At 34.0% G+C, this 22,204-nt stretch overlaps 1 protein-coding gene across 2 annotated transcripts in view; it reads left to right on the forward strand.

The window, feature by feature from the left end:
• LOC150079203 (ephrin type-B receptor 1-B-like) overlaps positions 1 to 22,204 on the forward strand; it is a 452,380-nt gene that overhangs the window by 233,382 nt on the left and 196,794 nt on the right. For both annotated transcript variants that reach the window (XM_090383683.1, XM_090383684.1), the window contains exons 5-6: positions 1,289 to 1,591; positions 14,091 to 14,305. In XM_090383683.1, the coding sequence (XP_090239809.1) occupies positions 1,289 to 1,591; positions 14,091 to 14,305 (518 nt within the window). The remainder of the gene's footprint in view (positions 1 to 1,288; positions 1,592 to 14,090; positions 14,306 to 22,204) is intronic.

Below are 22,204 nucleotides of genomic sequence, written 5' to 3' on the forward strand. Positions count from 1 at the left end.
CTGATTTGTTTTATACTGTGCCTTCCCAGTATTGTTTTTGAAATAGTGGTCTTCAAGCCAGCGGTATATAAATACTCCAGGCCATTTCAAGACTTCTAAGTGTACGGACGAAAATAAGAAAATAAGAGAATTCTGTATTACATGAAAAGGTTCTAATAATACTGTATTCACTTTGCTGTCACTGAGAGATAATATCAAATCATGGCTCTGCCATAATTTGATATTAAGGCAGTACCGATAAATATTTTATGTCACAACCAGGTGTCTAAGATTTAGGACAATTTATATTCTAAATTATTTATATAAAACTAAGAATTCTAAATTTATATCTTTTTAGCAGTGGTTTTTAACCTGTTTGGAAATGCAGGTTTCAGTGGTTTTACGTTACCACATTTTAAAATCCAAAAAAGGAAACTATCAACCTTTTTAGAATGAAATATGGATTTTTAGTAGTATATAATGTCATAATTATTTTAAAAATAATTTAATACTTTGAAAATTTATAAATATTTAAAACAGATCTATGTTATATGAACTTGATACATTTCTTTGATTCAGTTTGTTTATCAGTTACAGCATGTTTGATAAACTCACCTTTTCCTTCATTTCATACTGCAGTATTGCAACTACACAATGATCAGTATGTGTAGTGTTGACCCTCACTACTCTTCTTTTTTTTTTATATAAGGATATTCTTTTTCCCAAATTCTGAGTATGATGATAATCATTTCAGCACTTAAAATATGTGTGCATAGTAGATACTAAAACATTTTGAATATAACACTTTTATTAATCACTGCGGTAAAACTTACTAACTGTTGACAGGTTACAGTGCATGCAGTTGCTGTGGTTCCCAAGGTGTACTGTATATGTGTGTGTATAAGCATCAACTGATAGTTGATACTCCAGAATAAACACACTTGGAACCATAATTTAGAGAAAACTGACCAATTGCTATGAACACTTGTTCATTTGAAAAGCCAGATAAATGTCTGCTTGGAAAGCCAAAAAGTAGCACCATGGGTTATACAAATTTATATGTAATTCATAAATGAATATTGTATTATTGTTTTAAAGATATTGGAAGTTCTCAGAAAACTTGGGTTTATACAAGGGTTCATAGCAGGAAAAGATAGAGTGCATCAGCTTGTCAATCAAAATTAAATATTTAATTTAGTTATTAATTCAGAGAATAAAATTGCAACTTATCTGTTTACAATTCTTTCTGAAATATGAATTTATTATATGACTAATACTTTCTTATTTCTTCTTGCCTTTTTCACTGTAGAGCCTCCATCTGCCCCTCGGAACTTATCCATCAGTTTTATTGATCAGTCAACTGTTGCTTTAATTTGGCAATCACCAATCTACTCAGGTTCTCGGACAGATTTGACATATCACGTTGTTTGCAATATCTGTGGACCATCTGTGAACTACATTCCCTCTCAGAAAACAATAAGTGATACCAAAGTTACTGTATCTGGCTTAGCTCCTATAACTACTTATCATTTCCAAGTATATGCAGAGAATGGTGTTTCAAAATTGGGTGATAATCAGTACATAGCTATTACCATAACAACACAAGCTTCTGGTAAGTATCACTTTATTTGTAGTCTAATTTAATTTTTTATTTTTTTTTATAAAAACCCTAAACACAAAATGTGTTAGAAATATAGTACTTTGTGCCTTGCATGGGCTGAAGGTTAAGAAGAAAAAAGATACTTGTTGACATTAGCCTTGAATTTCTGTAGATTGTGATTTTCAAAAAACACATGTGAATGAAGATTGGTCTAGAAAATAGAAGTAGAAGGAATAAATGATGAAGAGGAAAAGTTGGTTATATGAGTTGGAAAATAAATGGACGCTGACTGTTTGCAGCATGTGTTCGAAAACCAGTTTGAAACAGAAAGTGGGTTTGGGGATAATAGATTGCAATTCAGAAGAACAGTGTCAATGAAAGTATTTATAAAAAAGGCATGTATCAGAAACTATCAGGCAGAGAGTGGAGAGATTTTTTGGGGGCAATATTCCATAGTAGAACAGATATCAGATTTGTACAGAACAAGAGTTCTTTAGAAGAAAAATGATGCAGAGAAAGCAATATTTGTGATGTGCTTATGCCAGGAGAGAGAGAGAGAGATGAGAAGCCAGGGTAATCCCCTCATAGAGATATAATCTTGTCTAGAAATCTGCCTTTTTGACTCAATTTGATACTCTCCATTTCACCGTTATTCTAGAGTTGGTAGCATAAAGTGTCTCCATATTTTTTTCTGTTCTCAAAAAACTGTAAATCTACATTAAAATTGGAATTTTTTCTTTATTTCATTAATATGTTAACAAAATTAAGAAAACTTTATTCTGCAGGCTTTCATTCCCAAAAGAATGCATGTGATGTAGCCCAGGGAAATACAAGCCAAAACACTGCCCTCTCTGTTAATAAATTATTAAAGGTTGCCTGCCTTGTCAATCACAATTACCAATGAGAGACAGCATGTATTGAAAGTCAAAAACAGTTCACATGGTAAGGACTTTACTATAAGGTTTTATACACAGGTAAAAGACAAAAAAAAAAAAAGCATTAGTATAAGTTTACCTGCTGATATGATCCAACTTCAAATGTTGAATAAATTCATAGCAGAAGTTGTTTGACTATATGAATAAATATGGTAAATTGTGAACTTAATTTGGCAGCCAGCTGACTATCACAAATTTCTAAGACCAAAGCATGTTTTCTTATGCCAGTCAAAAGTCTGCTAGCTTCAAACAGAATTAACAGATAACAAGCTATTGAACTTAATGCCTCAGATGATCCAGTTGTCAGAGGCACTAAGTTTATTATTATTTAACCAAAATATAATTGTATTTAGAGAACAAGTTTTTTTTAACCAAATTTGAAACAAACCAGTTTTGCGAAAAAAAGTTTCCATTATCTCTTTGAAACTCAAGAGATATAAATTTTTCAGATCAGTTTTGTCAGTTTCAATGTGAGAACATATCATAAGCTATTATGAAAGATGAGAGAATTCATGTACAACTGTTCCTTGTTCAGGGGATGGGAAGCATGAAATATAACAGATTATCCCAAGTAATTAAGTATCATAGAACATTCAACCAGATGAAAAAAAAAACTGAATTTAGATCTCTTTCTGGTGCAGTTTTGGAACAATCTTCATAGCTAAGTCTGAACAGCAGTGCTGTTGTTATAAACAAAAACTTGAAGTCAACATTTTTGAAGAGGTGAAATTCTGCTGTAGTATCTTTCTGAAACAATTATAATTAGTTAATGTGTAAAAGATAATCCAAACAGAAATCCATAGGCAGAAAAAATGTTAGGTAGGCTAATGTTTAAAAGCATATTGTAGTGGTAAACAATCCTGTGACTGTATTTTAATAACTACATTTGAAATTTAATTTCTAGTGTAGTGTGAACATAAAAAAAAAAAAAAAAACTGTTTTCCTCCTGCCTACAACTACCTAATCTTCATGCACAATTAAAATCAAGGCATCCTCTAGGTGACTATGGCTGTTCCCCTTTTATATTGTATGCCGAGCATGTGTTTTCCATTAGCTTGTTGGACAGTAATGCATTTGTGATATGTGCTAATATGTATTTCTTTAGTTCTTATGAAGTATATTTTGGTTAATTCTCCAAATTATTGCCTTGAAAATGTTATTGAGAACCAACGTATATATCTATGAGCAAACTGGGTTTGCTACTTAGTGCATCAATCTCATACTGCAGAGGCACTTCGCCACAAGTTGCATTGGCATTGCACTTTAAATAAAAAGCATATTGCTTTTTATTTAAAGCATTTACTATTATCCAGACTCAGCTTTTAAGATTGGGATAAAAAAAGAACTCCACCACATCTCATGGAAAAAAAGATGAAAGACAGTAAATGAAAGCAAAAGAGACATATGAGGCATTAAACTCTCAACCTCAACTTAGCTCAAAGTTGATGGCAGGTCTACTCAGACCCACATTTTAAATCTGGAATGAAAAAAGAACTCCAAATCTTAGAGAGAGAGAGAGAGAGAGAGAGAGAGAGAGAGAGAGAGAGAGAGAGAGAGAAAGGCTTCTGATAGTAGATGAAACAAAAAGTTGGTAGAATGAAGTGTGAAACACCTGGTTCTTTAAATATAAGAGGCTACTGCAAAACATCAAACTCTCGGGCTAACTTATCTCAGGGTTGACAAAACTACCCAGATCAAGGTTTCTGTCTATTTTAATAATCTATTGATGAGATATATCCACAATATGTAAGATGCAAGATGGTGTAGTAAACAAAATAGATGTAATTAAGTTCAGGGCAAAAGCTTAAAGTACTGCTCCAGTGAAGTATATTGCTTTTTATTTATTTTGGAGGCAAAGCTCTTCTACAATATGAGATCAGTGCACTAAGTAGTAAACCCATTGTCTTATAGCTGTGAACAAAAAGAGGCTCTGCCTGATATGTACTGTCTTTTTATAGGTTTTATACCTTGTGGCTTTTGCTCTGAACTTAATTATGTGTACTTTACTTACTGCACTATCTCACACATTTTGGATATACTTTATCACTGGGTTGCTCAAATAATCGCAATGCTTACTTGCTCACTGATGAGATCCCAAATGGATTGAAACCCCTGGTCTGGATAGTGGCATACACTTTAACTAATGTACCTTTTGATTGGAGTAGTGTAATGCTAAGGAAACTTGTGGCAAAATGCCTCCACAATATGAGATCAATTCACTAAGTAACAAATACAGCCTACGGCCTTATATGCAGAAAGAGGCTTTGCCCAACATGTTCAGTGATTCATAGCTTAAGGCTTTTGCATTAAGTTATGCCTGAACTCAATTATTACTTCAATTCTGTCTGTCATGCAACTGTACAGAACTTCAGGTACAGCTTTATGAAGATAATGAGATTTTTCATTATAACTGCAAAACTACAAAATTTTATTTCTTACCTGATCTCTGATGATATATTGAAAAATTAATGCATATTTTTAATTGTTTTGAAGTTTTATTTAACTTTAATTAACTTAAAAAGAGCCATATCCACATACTCAAATCCAAACTAAATAGCAGCCAGTAGCTGTACATAGAAATCAAATGTAAACCTAATAATTTTCCATAGATTAAAGCAGGGACCAGAGCTGGGTGCAATTTTATTTCCCTGGAATGTTTTGAATTATTTTAATTTTGGGTTATCATGTAGTAAGTAAATATTTTTCTTAGGTGACAGTAACTGGGGAACAAAAAAAAAAAGTATAAAATAAAATAAATAAAAAAAGGAATTTTGGTATGCAGATATGGAACCAACGAAATACATGAAGTGGAAACTACAACTAATGTGTACCTTGAACTTTGTTTATTTTCAAAATGTGTTTAAAAAAAAAAGTGGTGGGAACGTAGCTATTACTCAATGTTTATATGGTCCGATTTCCTAGCTCTTGCAGAAGCAAATTCAGACAGGATTTCTAAAAAATTCAAACTTGTATATTGTTATGTTGAGAACAGAGTTGAAAACTTTTGCTCGTCTTTATTCATTGTCAATGCTAAAAAATACGACGCTAAAACAGCTGTTTAAAGATAGCAAATGGTTCTTGTAACTTATATTCAAGTTCAGAGCTGGAGAACAACTGCACTAATTCACTTTTTTCATCATCATTTGTGTACACACTTAGGAAATTTCTGCTTCCTCTCTCATTGTTGCATATCTGATGTCGTAAGTACAGACCTGGCCTTCTCTTTGAATTTGTAAATTTGTCTTAGAGTTGAAATGCATATAATTAAAGATTTAATCTTATTCATCATCATCATCAGCCATTTTCAATCCACTGCAGGATGAAGGCCTCTCCAGCAACTTTCCAGTTCCTTCTGTTTTGAGCACTGGCCATCCATTTACTACCCACAAACTCATGAATTTCATCTATCCATCTCTGCATTTGTCTTCCTTCTGTCATCATGTCTTCGAGCTATGTGACCTGCCCAAGACCATTTTAGTTCTTTAGTTTTCATAAGAATGTCCTTTACTTGAGTTTGCTGCCTAATCCTTGTGTTTCTCTTCTTATCTAACAGTCTGATTCCCAATATAATTCATTCCATTCTTTGCTGTGTAGTTCTCAGCTTCTCTTCCATTCTTTTGGTGAGTGCCCAAGTTTCACTTCCATAAGTCATGGTGGGGAGTATACATTGGTTCATTATTTTACGTTTCAGACAAACTGGGATATTGCTCTTCAGTATGTGACTATATTTCCTGAATGCTATCCATCCAAAATTTATTCTTTTCTTGACTTCCAGCCATTTATCATTATTACAGCTAATAACTTGTCCCAGATAAGTATATGACTCCACCTTTTCAATTACTGCTCCTTCAATCATTATTTTCCTTTCTGTGGCATACTTGTTCCATCATTAATTTTGTTTTAGCCATATTCATCTTTAGTCCGGCGCCTCCATAGCCATGTTGGAAGGAGCAGCAGTGCGTAGCACACGCTTCTTGATTAGACCGGGGTTCGAGCCCGTCACCACCAAATACGGAGGATGCGGAAAGGTCAAGGAATGACCACTGCATATTCTCAGAGCAATATGGCCTTAGTTGCTAATGTTCCTAAAAACCAAATAACAACAACAACATCTTTAGTCCAAAATCCTTACTAACTGTGCATAACTGATTAAGATTTTCCTCCAATTCTTTGGGATCGTGGCTTATGACCACAATGTCATCTGCAAATCGTAAATGGTTTAGGTACTCTCTGTTCACATTGACTCCTTTCTGCGACCAGTCTAATCTTCTGAAAGCTTCCTCAAGGGCAGCAGTAAACAGCTTCAGAGTTATTGTGTCTCCTTGTCGAACTCCTTTCTTGATTTTAAATTTCCTACTGTCTTTGTCTAGTCTAATAAAGGAGGTAGCACTCTCGTATATTTTCTTCAAAATAATAATATGTGGGATATCAATGCCTTGCCTTTCCAGTGCCCAAAACACTGCCTTATGCTGTATGGAGTCAAATTCCTTTTCATAATCTACAAATAAAAGGCATAATGGTGTTTTATATTCATTTGCTTTCTCCATTAGCTGTGATGATATTATGTGAAGGTGATCCATAGTTGAGAATCCTGTCCTAAAGCCAGCTTGCTCTTTCGGTTGGTTCTCATCAAGTATTCTTTCTAATCTGTTAGTAATGACCCTTGTGAACAACTTGTAGATGTGGGATAACAAGCTAATTGGTCTATAATTTCCAATTTATCTCCTTTCTTATGCAGCAAAACTATGATTGCATTATTCTACTGCTTAGGCGTCACACCTTTTCTAATGCACTTTGTGAAGAGCCTTGCCAGTTTTTGTGTTATGTCTCTTCCTCCCAATTTTAACAACTCTACAGTAACTTCATCTTCCCCCGGGGCTTTCTGATTCTTCATTTTTTTCAATGCATGTTCTACCTCATCAGGAAGAATATCAGGTATGTCGTATGTGTTGCTACTTTGCAATCCATCTTCCCCACTGCTGGCATCATTCCCTCGCTCCTTGTATAATTCTCTGTAGTAGTCTTCTGTTATTTGAATTATGCCTTCTCTGCTGTTTATAAGTACACCATCGCTATTCTTCAGTTTCAGTATCATTTGTCTTTCTGTATTACTGCATTTTCAGTAGAAAAGCATTTTTCACTTAATGCTTTTCTACTTTTCTTGTGTTAAATCTTATGTCCTCTCTGAGTCTCTTTCTAATGGCTTTGCATAACTCAGTATACTCAACTTTCTTCCTGTCAGTGTTTTTCTTGCTCTTCATTTGTCATCTTCGGTTCATCATGACAAGTGTTTCTTGACTAATTTTTTCTTCTTTGGATTTCTTTTTCCCTATAGGTTTCTTGGGCTTTATCACTTTCAGAAAGTTGTAATATTTCTCGTCGATATCTTCGTCCTGAGCAGTCGGCAGAAGCTCAAACTTGTTCTTAAGTTCCAGTACATACTGCTTTTTCTCCTCTTCTGTTATCTCAAAGACCTTTGTATTATTTACTCGAGTCAGTTTTTTTCCTTTCCTTTCTTACATCTATATCAAGTGTACATCTTACCATTCTGTGATCACTTCCAACATTTATCTTATTCAGGATGGTAACATCATTCACAATATATCTTCTGTTAGTGAGGATGAAGTTGATTTCATTAGTTGTTAATCCATTTGGACTCTTCCATGTCCACTTTCTGTTCACCCTTTTTTTGAAAAAAGTGTTCATTACTGACAGTCCTTGAGATTGTGCAAATCCACAAGTCTTTCACCTCTTTCATTTCTTTCACCAATTCTAAAATTAATCTTATTCATAGCTGTAATTAAATCAGTGCTAGGTATCTGAAGATAGATACTGACTTCACTGATGCTTGAGAATATTTTGTTACATAGAATAGCCATGAATGCTGTTTCAGATTTAATTATCTTTTTTCAATGTGATGTGGTTATTTTCTCAGATTTCCTGCACTCATTTAAAATATTAATATTATTTTTTAGTTTAAGATAGTGGCATCACAAGACTGTGAATGAGACACCTATCTGGTAGTGCTAAATGTCTTCAAAATGCACATTATTGTTGTCATTGGACATTAAACCCAGCTTTAAAATCTTCCATCTGTATGCCAATATTACAAAAAATGAATATAATATTTGATTTTACTATGGTATATTACTTAGTTTAAAAAAATGCAAGCCTCCTTTCTTTTTGAATAAATGATTATGATCCTTTGAAATCACCTGCCACGGTGGGCATTGTGATAACTGTGTCCTTTATGAAAAGTGATGTCGGCACATCATGATTATTAACTGATTCCAATGCCCACCATGGCAGGTGATTTCAAAGGATCATAATCAATTATTCAAAAAGAAAGGGGGCTTGCATTTTTAGACAGGGCATCAACATCTCATTCTTAATTTTCATAAATTAATGGCATTTTTTGGTGTTAACATGGGACTAAATTAAAAAATTAATATAAAGGAATGCTGGTATAAATAATGTACAGACAGAATTCCAGTTTTCAAGAATGTATTTAGCAGGAAGACATTTGCACAGACACTTTGGATGCTGCATATCTGCCTATCAAGAAAATAGAAAACAAGGAAGCCAAAGTAGAGGAACTAAAATAAGATATATTTTTGGTGATCTGAATTAAAAGTTTCATGGATATTTTATTCTGGGAAAAATTACTGTATTAGAAGAAACTGCTTTAGGTTTTGAGGATAGAACTTCATTATCAAAAGTGAACAAAGTGGACCTCTGTATATTTATTTCAGCTGACGGCTAAGGTAAAGAAAGCCAACACGAGAACGATGAGAAACATCAAATAACTTACGTGGAAAATTAGTTTCCCAACACTGTACTCTAGCACTGCTCACTCGGTAAACAGACAGTAGGTGTTATCGATCTGGAGCCAGAATCAAGAAGGATATATTGATTGACAGGTAGACGTGGAAAACGAAGAAATGATTGGTGGTGGGGGCGACAGGTGACAAGCTACTGTGTAGTCATTGGTTGGCATCATAATGTGTATTTATGAGTAAAGAATGGTGCATAATAGTTTTGTAATGAATGATAAACAGGTAATAGTAGCGATGAATCTTTTAAAGATGGAAGAAATTTGTAAGGAAAATAAAACATTGGTTGATTTTTTGATGAAAACTAAATTAATAAAAGTTTCATCCTGTTCATTTTTATGTTCTTCATTATGTTTTTTTCTCATTATTAAAAGCAGATTTTTGGAGTTCATGAGTGCTTTAATAATACTGTTGATTTAGGTTTGGTTAAGAAAAAAAGGAAAAGGTTTTCTTTATTTTTCGTATAACCTTAAATGGTAGGTTAGGAAATAATATAAGAAAAGAAAGAAAGATTCTATATATATATATATAGTGAATAAGTGTTGATTGACGTTATGATATGTGTGTATCCGCATGAGTGTTTTTAAAAATAAAAGTACAGTAATAAAAAAATAATATTTTGTTAATAAACAATTTATGCTAGTCCACATGATTCTAAAGAAAAAAGGTTAGGTTACCCCCTCCATTTTGGGAGGGGTTCAAGCTCCCATGGGATTCAAGTGGAGGTAACCTGACCTTCTTTCATCATTAGGGCATATTATTGAACAAGAAAATAAAAATACAGTCATAAAAAAAACTGATTTTTTTATGAATGTATTTCTAAATATGACTGTGATTCTAAAGAAAAAAGGTTAGGTTACCCCCCTCCATTTCGGGAGGGGTTCAAGCGGAGGTAACCCGACCTTTTTTCACCATTATGGAAAGCGTTCATTAGGGTACGTTACCATTAGTGCTTCTGAGTGCTGCTAAAATGATACTAACCCGATGCTATCATATGTTGTGTTTGCGCACCAATCAGCACATTGTTTGCCATGCCTACCTGTCAATTGATATATCGTTCTCGACTTTGCTCCAGACCGATAACACCTACCATCTGTTTACTGAGCTAGCAGCGTAGAGTACCGTATCGGGAAACTAATTTTCTGCATAAGTTATCTGACGTTTCTCATCGTTCTCATGTTGACTTTCTTTACCTTCGCCCAGCTGACTAAAAATATGTTACATATCTGCTGTTATGCCATATCTTGGAAAGCTTATTACTGACTTAATAAGACCAGGCTTGATGAAGCATGATCCATAACTTTCACATCAAGGATCATGCTTAATGTATAAGTTAAGCATAATCCTTAGCAAGACCATGCACCTTGCCAAAAAAATACTTGGTGGTATTGGGGCAGTGGATTTCATTTATTCATTTACCAATTTTATACTAGTATCCGTCTAGTAAATAACTTCATAAACTAAACATACAGAAATGTCATTATGGAAAACATGATTGGATTGCCATCAGAGATGAAGACCACAAAGAAAACCAAAAAGCATAGGAATGTTGGTTTTCAAAAAGAGAATAAAGTGTTAGTGTGGAAAGATAAGGGAACTATATGTATGCTTTTTTTTTCTTTCTGTAATATAAAAACTTTTTTTTCTTTCTGTAATATAAAAACTGAATTAATAACAGGAAAAGTGAAGTAGGAAGAGGGAAACTTTCAAATTGAAAATCTGGTAACTATTTGTGAATTAGCATTAGCATTAGTAGAGGCATATGATGCAAGAAAGCAAGCTTATGCAGCATCAGCCAAAAAAAAAAAAAAAAAACCTCTTCCACTTCACCCCTCCGTTCGTTCAAAATACCTGTCCAGCTGAGCCTTAAATTTATTTAAGCTATCCACTTCCACAACAAGGGATGGAAGTCTGTTCCACCAACCAACTACCCGCTAGCTAAAGGCAAATTTCCGCACATCTATCCTACATCTGTCTTTCCTCAATTTGAATTTATGCCCTCTCAGGTGATTATTCTGAGCAAGAGGCAGTATCCCATCAGCATTCAGCATGCTCAACCCATTCAAGGCTTTGTACACCTCTGTCAGATCACCTCGCCGGTGCCTAGTCTCCAGACACTGTAATTTGCAAAACTTAAGCCTTTCTTCGTAAGAGCAACCCTTCATTCTGTTCACTAATACACACATGAATACACAAGAAATATGGATGCTGTAGAGATAGTAGATCATAATTCCTCTAGTTATTTATTCATTTTGTCAAAAATGGTGGAGGAAGTTGGTTTCTTGCTTTTAGAAATGTCTGTTGTGAACGGTTTAATCTGATGAAGATGCAGGATTCATTTTAGAAGAACCGTCACCACAAGTAGTTTTGAAAGAAGTTGCTTGTTCAGCTAGTAGAAGATAACTGGAATAAGAACATTCTTTCCAGAAAAAAGGCTATTGAGTTCAGATGCAGAAGATAGATTGCATGCCCTTCCTTATCTTTTGATAGAAGATGAGAATCCAAATTAGGACTGGGTGGCATGTAGTGACAGAAGTGGGAAAAAAGAAACAGTTTGATGTTGTAAGAAATGCTCCCAAAAATTAGGATATTGTGAGTTTTGAGAAATACTTCCCATCAAAATCATGTAATTAACATTTAAAATGTCAAGAGTTTATAAAATGTTTTACCATGTGGTTTTACGTACAACTCAAAAATATATAATTTCTGAGCCATCACATTTCAAGTAGTTTTTTTTTTATTTTAATGCTGAAAGCTGCATGGGGAAAGACTGCAAAGGATTGAGATATTCTGTAACACACTTTAGACAAAACTGTGGCAGTATGATTTTGGGTAGATGGAAAAATAAGAAATATTTCAAAAACATTGCCATAAAAATAATATTGAATAACCACTGACAACTGGGTCACATCCTGTTGAGCAGAAGGCATCATCCATATTCTTTCTTGAATATCCCCATTTGGAAGTTTGTGCACAAAAAGTGCATTTGCAAGATATAATTTTTATGGATAAATTAATTTTAGAGATTATGATTTTAACTGATACATATAAAATTGTATCTGTTTAAATAAACTGTTGCTATCATCAGATATAGGTACAGTTTCAGATTAATTGCTGACACCACAGATGGCACTTCTTCTGAAAATCTTATTTTACTTGTTTCAGCTTTCATTCCATTATTATGATTTCTTCTGCCATCTCAATGACAGCATTTTCAGTAGATCTGATAATAGGATTAAAAAAAGCACTTAATTTGCTTGCATCTCTTCTTTCTTTACTTTCAGCTTCCTTTTAAAATAGCACAGATTTTATAGCTTTATAGTACTAAATCAGTTACTATGACTGTATGCTATTATTATACACCTGCCTCAATTTGTTAACTAGAGGAAATGCAAATATAGTTTAGCACTGAAGTTTTCACAAGTGAAAGTAATGCCTGATGCTACAATACTTTAAGCTGGAAATAGTGCATGTGAAGTAAAGCCTTCCCAAACAAATTTAACAATGAAAACTTTTGCTATATGAAAGCTCATTCTTTAGCTAGGTAGACACAACTGTTGAACCCGGAAGCTAAGCAGAAACTTCTAAAGTCATCTGTGCTACATATTCTCTTTCTAGAACATGTAACACAGAGACTATTATTATAATGATCTTAATACATACAAGCAGGTTTACTGCTTATTGTTTATTTTTGTGTTTTTAAATTTTCCATAATATAAATTTTTGTCCTAGTATATAAGTAAATCATAAATAAGGTCAATTTTGGGACTAGTGCCACAGCTATAGTCTGTTGTTATGATGTCTCGTAACATCACCTAGCAGATCCTGGGTTAAACCTTCTGTATAGTATTGTTGTCCAATTGTGAGCAAACAGGAATGCAAGTACTCAGATTAGAAAAGAGAGAATAGAGTTCTAATTAAATGGCTTAAAGTAGTGTGAAGTTAATTAAAAAAAAAAACCAAGTTAATTTTTCTACAGTTGCCACTATTCATTAAATACTAATTATTAATTCAGAATATTCTGTAATGCACACAATTGTTGACTGCACCCATCACTGTATTGTGATGGGTGCAGCAATCAACAATTGGTTTGAGCCAAAATCGTCTAGATTTTATTTGAGTGGGTTATGAAAACTAGTGTATTGTGCCATGCCAGAAGATGTCTTGACTTAAGGTGTGTGTGGCAGGTAGGGGGGGGGGATATGTTGAAAAATTAGTGGGTTTTCACAACTTTCCAGCATTTGCCCTATGAGAGAATACAAAATTTTTATATCATTTCATTCGGGTCTCAGCTGTATTAAGAATAAATGTAAAGTTATTTATTCCTTTTATTTTCTGCTAATAGTATGAGTATATTCTATTTTATTTGCTTTATTTTACCAACTTTATTTTTTTAACTATAAATAGAAATATATATATATATATATATATATATATATATATTTTTTTTTTTTTTGTCTACCATGGAGTGCAGCTAAAATTAAATAATAGTAGAAAATTAATTCTACTATGATTAAAAACATATTAATACACTGATGTTTTGTAATTATGGAGCTGTATGTGACTTAGAGTTCAATTGAGTGTTGTTGGTATTTTCAGTATTGTGTTTTTATCTCCCAGGCCCACTCTGACTATAACAGGGATATTAGAAAGTTACTGATATGTTCAGCTTAATAAAGGAATTTATTACTGTTATTATAATGATTTCTATAACATGCTCTTTTCTACTGTCATTTATTCCAGTGCCATCCATTGTGACCAATGTAAGGGTTGTATCTGTACACAGTTCAGAAATAGTACTTGCATGGGATACATCAGAAGATACATTTCCAGATGTCGACATGTATGAGGTCCATTATTTTCAAAGGTCATGGGAGAAAAATGCTTCAAGCTTGCTTACAAAGTCTCAGGAAGCAACAATCACAAATCTACAGCAGAAAACTGAATATGGATTTCAGGTAGTAAACAAAATAAATTTACAAATGTACATATTATAACACCACCTCTGTTCATTTTTAAAGAATTTATTATAATGTGCTGAAAAAAAAAAAAAAAGAAATACATATGCTTGCTGAGACTATGCTTTTTTCTCTACAGCTGATGCATTTGGAGGGTACACTTTTTTTGTTTAAATAAAATTAAATATAAAGCTGCAAACAGAAGATTCCACAAACTGTTGAAGAATTCCTGTTTCTCTTGCTTGTTACTTAGGGAACCTGCTTAGTGCAAGAGCCACATTTAATGAAATGCAATAAACTAAAAAGTACTATTGAACCTATGTATCTTTAAATCGGCGCTTTCCATAATATTCTTCCAAAATTAAGCTAATGTTCAAAAATATATATTGTAATTCATTACCCTTTGGTTTGAGAAGCCAGTAGAGAAATCTCAGTCAGCTACTTCCATTTCGGTATCTCCTACTGCTACCCCTCTGAAAAACAAAACAAAATGGTAAAGAAAATCCATCAACACTACCACCACCACCTGATGAGTCGATCCTAGAAATTTTTGTTGAGGAAATATGGACATATGCCAAAGTCCATATTTTCCCAAGAAAGATAAGGTGAAACCAGAGAAAACAAAGACACTTGCCCTCAAAATGATGGATCCCTCCCAAACTCAAATAATAGCAAAGTTTATTCAGTGAAATTATCGTGGACTTTGCCAGAATTCTTCTGTTGACATCAAGGCTCCCCTGTTCAAGTATGAACTAGTTTCATGAATGAACAGTCATCATAATGATGGTGACTCTCTATTCACCATCGTTATGGTGAAGAGAAACCCTATGGCAATTCATATTGTCATAGGGTTTCTCCTCTGTTAGTTTCTGCTGCCTGGGACTAACATCTCTCAGAAATGTGTTGACAAACTTTTCTCACAATTGCTACTCCATGTTCTCATCTTAGATGATTTTAATGGTCACAATACATTATGGGATAGTACTAGTATTAATGGATGCAGTTGATTAATACTAGGACTATCCCATAATGTACACCATTTTGAATTTGGGTCCAATACGTACTTTCATTAACCCACATGTAACTTTACTGCCCTTGATCTGTCCATTTACTCCCATTCCCATTATTTACGTGGGAAGTAACTGAAAACCTTGGTGTCTGTTTCCAGACAACTGGCATCACGAGGCAATTGTCTTAGCACAGGAAAGGAGCTGCATATCCCAAGAAATTATGACCCATAGCCATAAACTGCTACAATGTGTGGTTAATGCTCAACTGTTATGGTATTTGGAAGAAAATGAGCTGCTTTCCAAAACATAATGTGGGTTTCAAAGGGACAGGTCTACTTTGGACCACCTAATTAGATTTAAAATGTATATTCATTATGCCTTTCTGAAGCCAGAACATCTGGTATTGGTTTATTTCAAAATCAAGAACTCACAGTGCTTTTTTTTAGACGGTACGCAGCACTGTTATAAAGTTATAAAGTTTATAAATAAAGAACTCATATGATATAGTGCGGAGATTTGACATTTTGGAAGATCTCTTTGTTTGGTCTGAGGAGAACCTACTCACTTCATTGCAAAAATTGGACTTTCTCTCAATTGATTTAATAAATTGAATTTTATGTTGTCCACGATAACTGTAATACGACACGACTGTGCAACAGACTTGCTATATAACATGCATTTACTGCTACTGCATATTTTCACCCACCTCTGGCCCTTAAGGAAATATAGACTGTTTGAGAATTTGTGATGTAAGTTTCTTTCTGAGTAGTACTTCTTAGTACTACTCAGAACTTGAATAATACTCACACTAATCTGCTGCTTTCTATGTCCATAGCCAGTGATAAAATTAAGGTGTATTCCCGACGCGGACAATAAATAAGAATGCCACCTGCATCACATGTGTAACCACCCTAACAAAATAAAGAGTGGCAGTAGGGTTCATTCATATCTCAGATTTTGTTTGAGTAGTAAGGTCTCTAAACAAAAAAAAAATTTTATGTAAAAATTGTTGCAACCCTTATGGGGGTTGTGCACCACTCATCTAGTATATGACTCAGCATGGAAGTCAATCTTGTAGTGGCTAAATCCACTTCAACACAATGCCCATAGAATAGCATTAGGACCAGGTATGTTTGCCAGGGGCAAAAGTTCTTGATGTTGTAGAACAGATGTCATCTTTTAAGGGCACAAAGGATGATTTTGTTGTACACGTTGGCACTAATGACATTAAGAGTAGGAGATTTACTTAACAAGTATAGGTCAATGCTGAAAAAAAGTCACGAGTTAGGGTTAAATTTAAGGGTTTGCAATTCTGCCCAGACATGATAGGATCCTTGTCAATTAATTCGGTCCTGGAGGGATTGCTCAAGGAATGCATCTATATGATTTCAATCTGAACGTGAGAGTCATATTTCTACCTCCAAACACGACTTCACTCATCCAACCTATGGATCAGGGTGTTATTTCGAATTTAAAAGCATACTATTTACGCACAACATCAGGCATTGTCTGTAGTATTCGGTGAGAAAAATTTTACATTAAGAGACTTTTAGAAATCTTACGATATTTACCACGCCATCTTAAACATTAATAAGACCTGGGCGGAAATTACTAAAAAGTTGTTTAAATGGCACATGAAAGAAAATATGCCCACGGCACATAAAAGGCTTCAAAGGGTTTGAAAAAGATGAATCACGTGAAGAGGTTACAGATAAGATTGTAGACTGTAGAGCTACTTCAGTTGGAGGTTGTTGCCAAAGACATGGAGGAGTTAATAGAGGAAGACGAGAAGGAATTATCTAACATAGAACTTATTGACTTGCAGGCAGTGATAACGAAAGAAGAAAATGCTGTGAAGCTCAAGATGAACCAAATGAGGAGCCGAGATGCTTCATCACCAGAGAGATGGCAATGGCCAGGTTTGAGAAGATGAATCCTGACAGCAAATGATTCTTAAAAGTTAAGAGAGGGGTGAATGATATGCGTGCTTGCTACAAAGAAATCTACGATGAAAAGAAAAAAGCCACCATCCAGTCATCCATTAATATGTTCTTTCGTAAGGGTGAGCAGCCGACCCCTTCTAAATCTCCGCAGTGGCGTACTTATCAGCCGAAGACGTTGATTCTGGCAATGATACTCAAGAGGTAAAACTTAATGACGTTATGCCTGTCTCCTCTCTTTTTTTGTAATTTTATAATTTTGAAATTGCATGCTTTTGTAATTTTTCCTGTGCATGAGATAAAAAAATGAATAAATATAATAAATAATTTTATTTACATGTTCGTTGAACATTTCTTTTTAGATTCATTAAATTCAGCGAGCACAGTTGCGAGTGCTGTACAAGCATGGGGGAAATTCCGAGTTATGTAGCATTCCACAGAACGCAACCCTTGTGTTAATCGGGGAGTGGCTGTACATAAAGGTGGTAACTACAGACTGGTTAGTCTGAGATCGGTGGAAGGGAAAAATCTTAGAAGCAACAATTAAGAGTGCAAACAGGTTTAGATAGAAATGTCATTCTGAAGAACACAAAATGTAGTTTTGTTAAAGGAAAACAAAATCATGTTTAACTAACCTAGTAAGCTATTTTGACACCATTATTCATGAGCTGGATGTAGGGTACAATTTTGACATAGTTTATTATTTGGATTTTATCAAAGCATTTGAATTGGTCCTTTATGAAAGGTTACTATATAAGCTGGAACATGTTAGGATTAATGGATATTATTCAGATTGTTAGAAGTGCAGTCACCCAGAGAGAGTGGTCCATTGGTTTTTGGACCACTGTTATGTCTGAATATCAACAAAGGGATAGAAGACGTGATGTCAAAATTTGCAGATGGCATAAAGATTGGTAGAGTTATTAATGATCAGTGCCAAGCAGTGCTTTCTTCAGGGTGACTTGATCAGGCTTCAACAATGGTCAGAAAAGTGGCAGCTAAGTTTTAATGCAGCAAAATGCAAGGTCTTATACTTGCGGAATAGCAACCTCAGAATAAATTATACACTTGGTGGAGAGGAATTAAAAACAACAGAGAAAAGAAAGGGAGTTATGATATGGGCAAATATGAAATTTTCAGGCAAGTGTAAATAGATGGCCAGAAAACCTCATGGTGTCCTATTAATGATTTATCCAACGCTATCCTGTAGAGATAGGGAGGTCATAATCCCACTGTATAAGGCAATTGTAAGACTGCATTTGGAATACTGTGTCCAAGTATGGAGACCTCATCTGAAAAAAAAAACATTTAAGCTTCTTGAAAGTGTTCAAAGTCGGGCAACCATATGCAGAGAGACTGAATATGTGAGCTACAGCACTTGGCAACCAGGCACCTCAGAGGGTACCTGATTGAAGTTTGTAAGGCCATGACAGGGGTTAGTAAAATGAATGAAGGTGGAATTTTCACTGTTATAAAGAATTCCAGTACTAGGGGCCATAGATTCAAATTACAGGGAAGGGGTTTAGACTAGATTGGAGGAAGTTTTCTTTTAGCCAGCAAGTCATTTATTACTGGAACAATTTGCCTCTGCAGGTAGTTGCAGCTGACAGTTTGAAGAAAAGTTTTATATTGATATTTAATTAAAGGTTACATGGATAATCTGGAATACTAGAAGCGTTTTTTTTTTATTAGAAGAACAAGCAAGGTAAAGGAAACACATTTCAATACAAAATAAATTTATTCAACAAATAAACATCAATCTCAAATTAAAATCACAGTTTTAATAATCTACTATACAAACAAAACAAACAATTGTAATTAAAAGAAATGTTTCCAATAACAAATATTAAGTAGTATTAGTAGTAATAATGTTATATAATAAATAAAAAAAATAATTCTAAATAAATAAATGTTTTCAGTCACAATTTAAAATCATAGTATAAAAATGTAGTACAAGTATATAAACAAAATAAACTAGTATTGCAATGTAATTATAAGTTATAAATTGTTACATAGTATTGTATTGCAAATAGCCATAAATCAACTTAAATTTCCCTTTTTCTAGCTTTTACAGAAGCAAATTTATAAATTATTTCATCATAATCAATCAGTTCCATAACTTCTGCTTCTATTTGTAACATTGCTAATGCAGACATTTTTTCCTGCCCAATTGAATTACGAAGATAATTTTTAACACATTTTAAAACTGAAAAAGATCTTTCACCAGATGCATTACTTAAAGTCAAAGTTAAATATACATAATTAACATAATTTCTACTTTTGGAAAAGTGGATATAATGCTATTTTCTATTATAAAATGTAACATCTCGGTGGGAGAAGTTATGGATTTACTTTTCATAATTGATTTAAATTGTATTAATTCAGCAGAGAAATTTTCAGTTTCAATGTCAACTTTATAAAATTGAAATAACTTTTCTGTCAATTAAAGAATCGCATATTATGTAAGAGGTGTTTATAATAAAATTTCTTTTGTCGGATAATGATTCTTCATCATTATCCATTTCATCATAAAATCTTTTAGTACTATCTTGGTGCCTCCGTAGCCAGGTAGGAAGGAGCAGCAGTGCATAGCACACACGTTTCTTGATTAGACTGGGGTTCGAGCCCATCACCACCAAATATGGAGGATGCGGAATGGTCAGGGAATGACCACTGCACTTCACTCTATGGCTTCTTTCTCTATTTCATCAAAAATTTCCCTTATATCTTTTACAAATGATATGAGACTTATAAAAATCAACAGCTTTGCAAGCGCCTCCGTAGCCAGTTGGGCAGGAGCAGAAGTGCGTAGCACACGCTTCTTGATTAGACCGGGGTTCAAGTCCATGACCACAAAATACAGAGGATGCGGAAATGTCAGGGAATGACCACCGCATATCCCCGGAGCAATATGGCCTTAGTTGCTAATGCTCCTAAAAAGCAAATAAAAAACAAACAGCTTTGCTCAAATTATTTTCTACTTGTTTGAAGTGATTTACTAGTCACATTTATGCCAAATTATCAGTAATGAAGAAAATTCCAGAGAATTTGTTTTATTAACTATTTCTTTCGCTTCTATCTGTGCAATTTTTTTATGTGAGTCATCATTTGCTAGTTTTATTAATGCATTTTTAATTTCATTATACCCATTCATGATTGCATTTAAATTTATCTTTTAATTGCATCAGCGATTCATTTGACAGTTAAATGTTTTTCATTATTTTTAAATAATTCTTCTAACACATTCCAACGATGCATTGAAGCAGAAAGAAAAACATATATATTTTGTATAGTATCAAAAAATGTTGAAGCTGATCTACAACATTCAACAGCATAATTACCAACTGGATTTAAGGAGTGAGATGAGCATGGAATGAAATGTATTGCTTTGTTTCAGCTTTTAAGATGAGCTTGCAGCCCATTGTATTCACCTGATATGTTTGAGGCATTGTCATTTAAAAAATTCATTACTGTTTCCAAATTTTCTGAAGAGTGTGATAATATGGGAACTAATCCTAAAAATCTTTCAGTGGGTTTTCCATTGGGCAGTAAATGTTTTATACTGTGACAGTCAATTGGTCTACGTGCGAAATATCCAGTGTTGAGTCTAATATGAGAGAAAAATATTTTGAAATAACTCTTTCAATATAACTGATCTAACTTCTTGTCCAATTATTTCTATAAATTCATCACAAATTATTGAAGATAAATAACTTACTTTATCAGAGCCTTTAGTTTTTGAATTTTCTATATGAGCAGCTAAAAACAGATCAAATTCGCTTAGATATGTAAAGCACCCAAATAATTACCATTTCCAGAATGATATAAGCTGCTATTTGATCCATGAAATGCTAAGCAATTTTTGGATAAAAATTTTATTGTGGCTACTACTCGTTTTAAAACATTCCTCTAGTACTGTTTTTCATTACTGTACTGCTTTTCTCTTTCAGTATCAATTCTATTGCAATTTGTTGACCTATATAACAATATAGAAATATTTGAAATATGCTGCCTTGAATTTTCATATCATCAAAGTTTCTTGCGACAATCATAGCAAGGAATTTTTTAAATTTAATTCATTATGTAATCGAACATTTCTTGCTCGAATGCTTAGGATTTGTTTGAGTAAGGAGTTCCATCTGGTCTCTCCTGGATTGGAAAGTGTATGACTTAATACTCTTTTTAAAACTTCGACTGGTTTTGGACGTCCCACTACTTTCCAGAGCTTATTACATTTCTTTATTACTTCCTTGTGTATGGCATGCAGTTGTGTAAATTGCTTAAACATCTTGCACAAATCAGCTGAAGCACAAAAATTTAGTGTGAACACTACCCTTAGATGTCTAAGTAATATTTGTTGCCATGTTCACATTACTGCCACTGGCTGACTTACTAGCATCAGTTGTCAAATATTCCTCGTCTTCATCATTCAAGTATGTTCCACTTTCTGAGAGGTTAAAAGTGTCTACAGATTTTTCCAAATATTTGCTTTTTACTTACTTTATCCACACTGTTTGTCCCTGATATGGATGGAATGCTTCCACTTAGTAAGTACTTTTGGCACGGTCTTCTGGATCGAGTCCCAATTCCTGCATATCTTGCCACCTTCGGCCTGGAACTTGACAGTTCAGCACCTGCCTGATAATGTGGGTATATTTACAGCACCGGACATGGCCCCACCATCTGTCTGTTCTCCCTAATCTTCAGGTTGACTTGGACAGTTTTTATCTCTTGTGTCTCATATCTTCATTCTCTCCCTCAGGGTTATTCCCAGATTCCACCTTAGCATTCTCATTTCTTTCTGCTGACATTAAAGTTCATTCTTCTTTTCTTCTGACAGCCCAGCACTCTGAGCCATATATCATACATGGCCTTACCACCTGTTTGTAAATTTTTTTATTTCAGTTTGGTTGACGTCTTCTTGTCTTTCAAAGCACCAGACATTTCCC

This window comes from Mastigoproctus giganteus, chromosome 10 (genome assembly GCF_048544385.1).
Source record: "Mastigoproctus giganteus isolate SK-2022 chromosome 10, ASM4854438v1, whole genome shotgun sequence".
Classification (NCBI taxonomy): Eukaryota; Metazoa; Arthropoda; class Arachnida; order Uropygi; family Thelyphonidae; genus Mastigoproctus; species Mastigoproctus giganteus.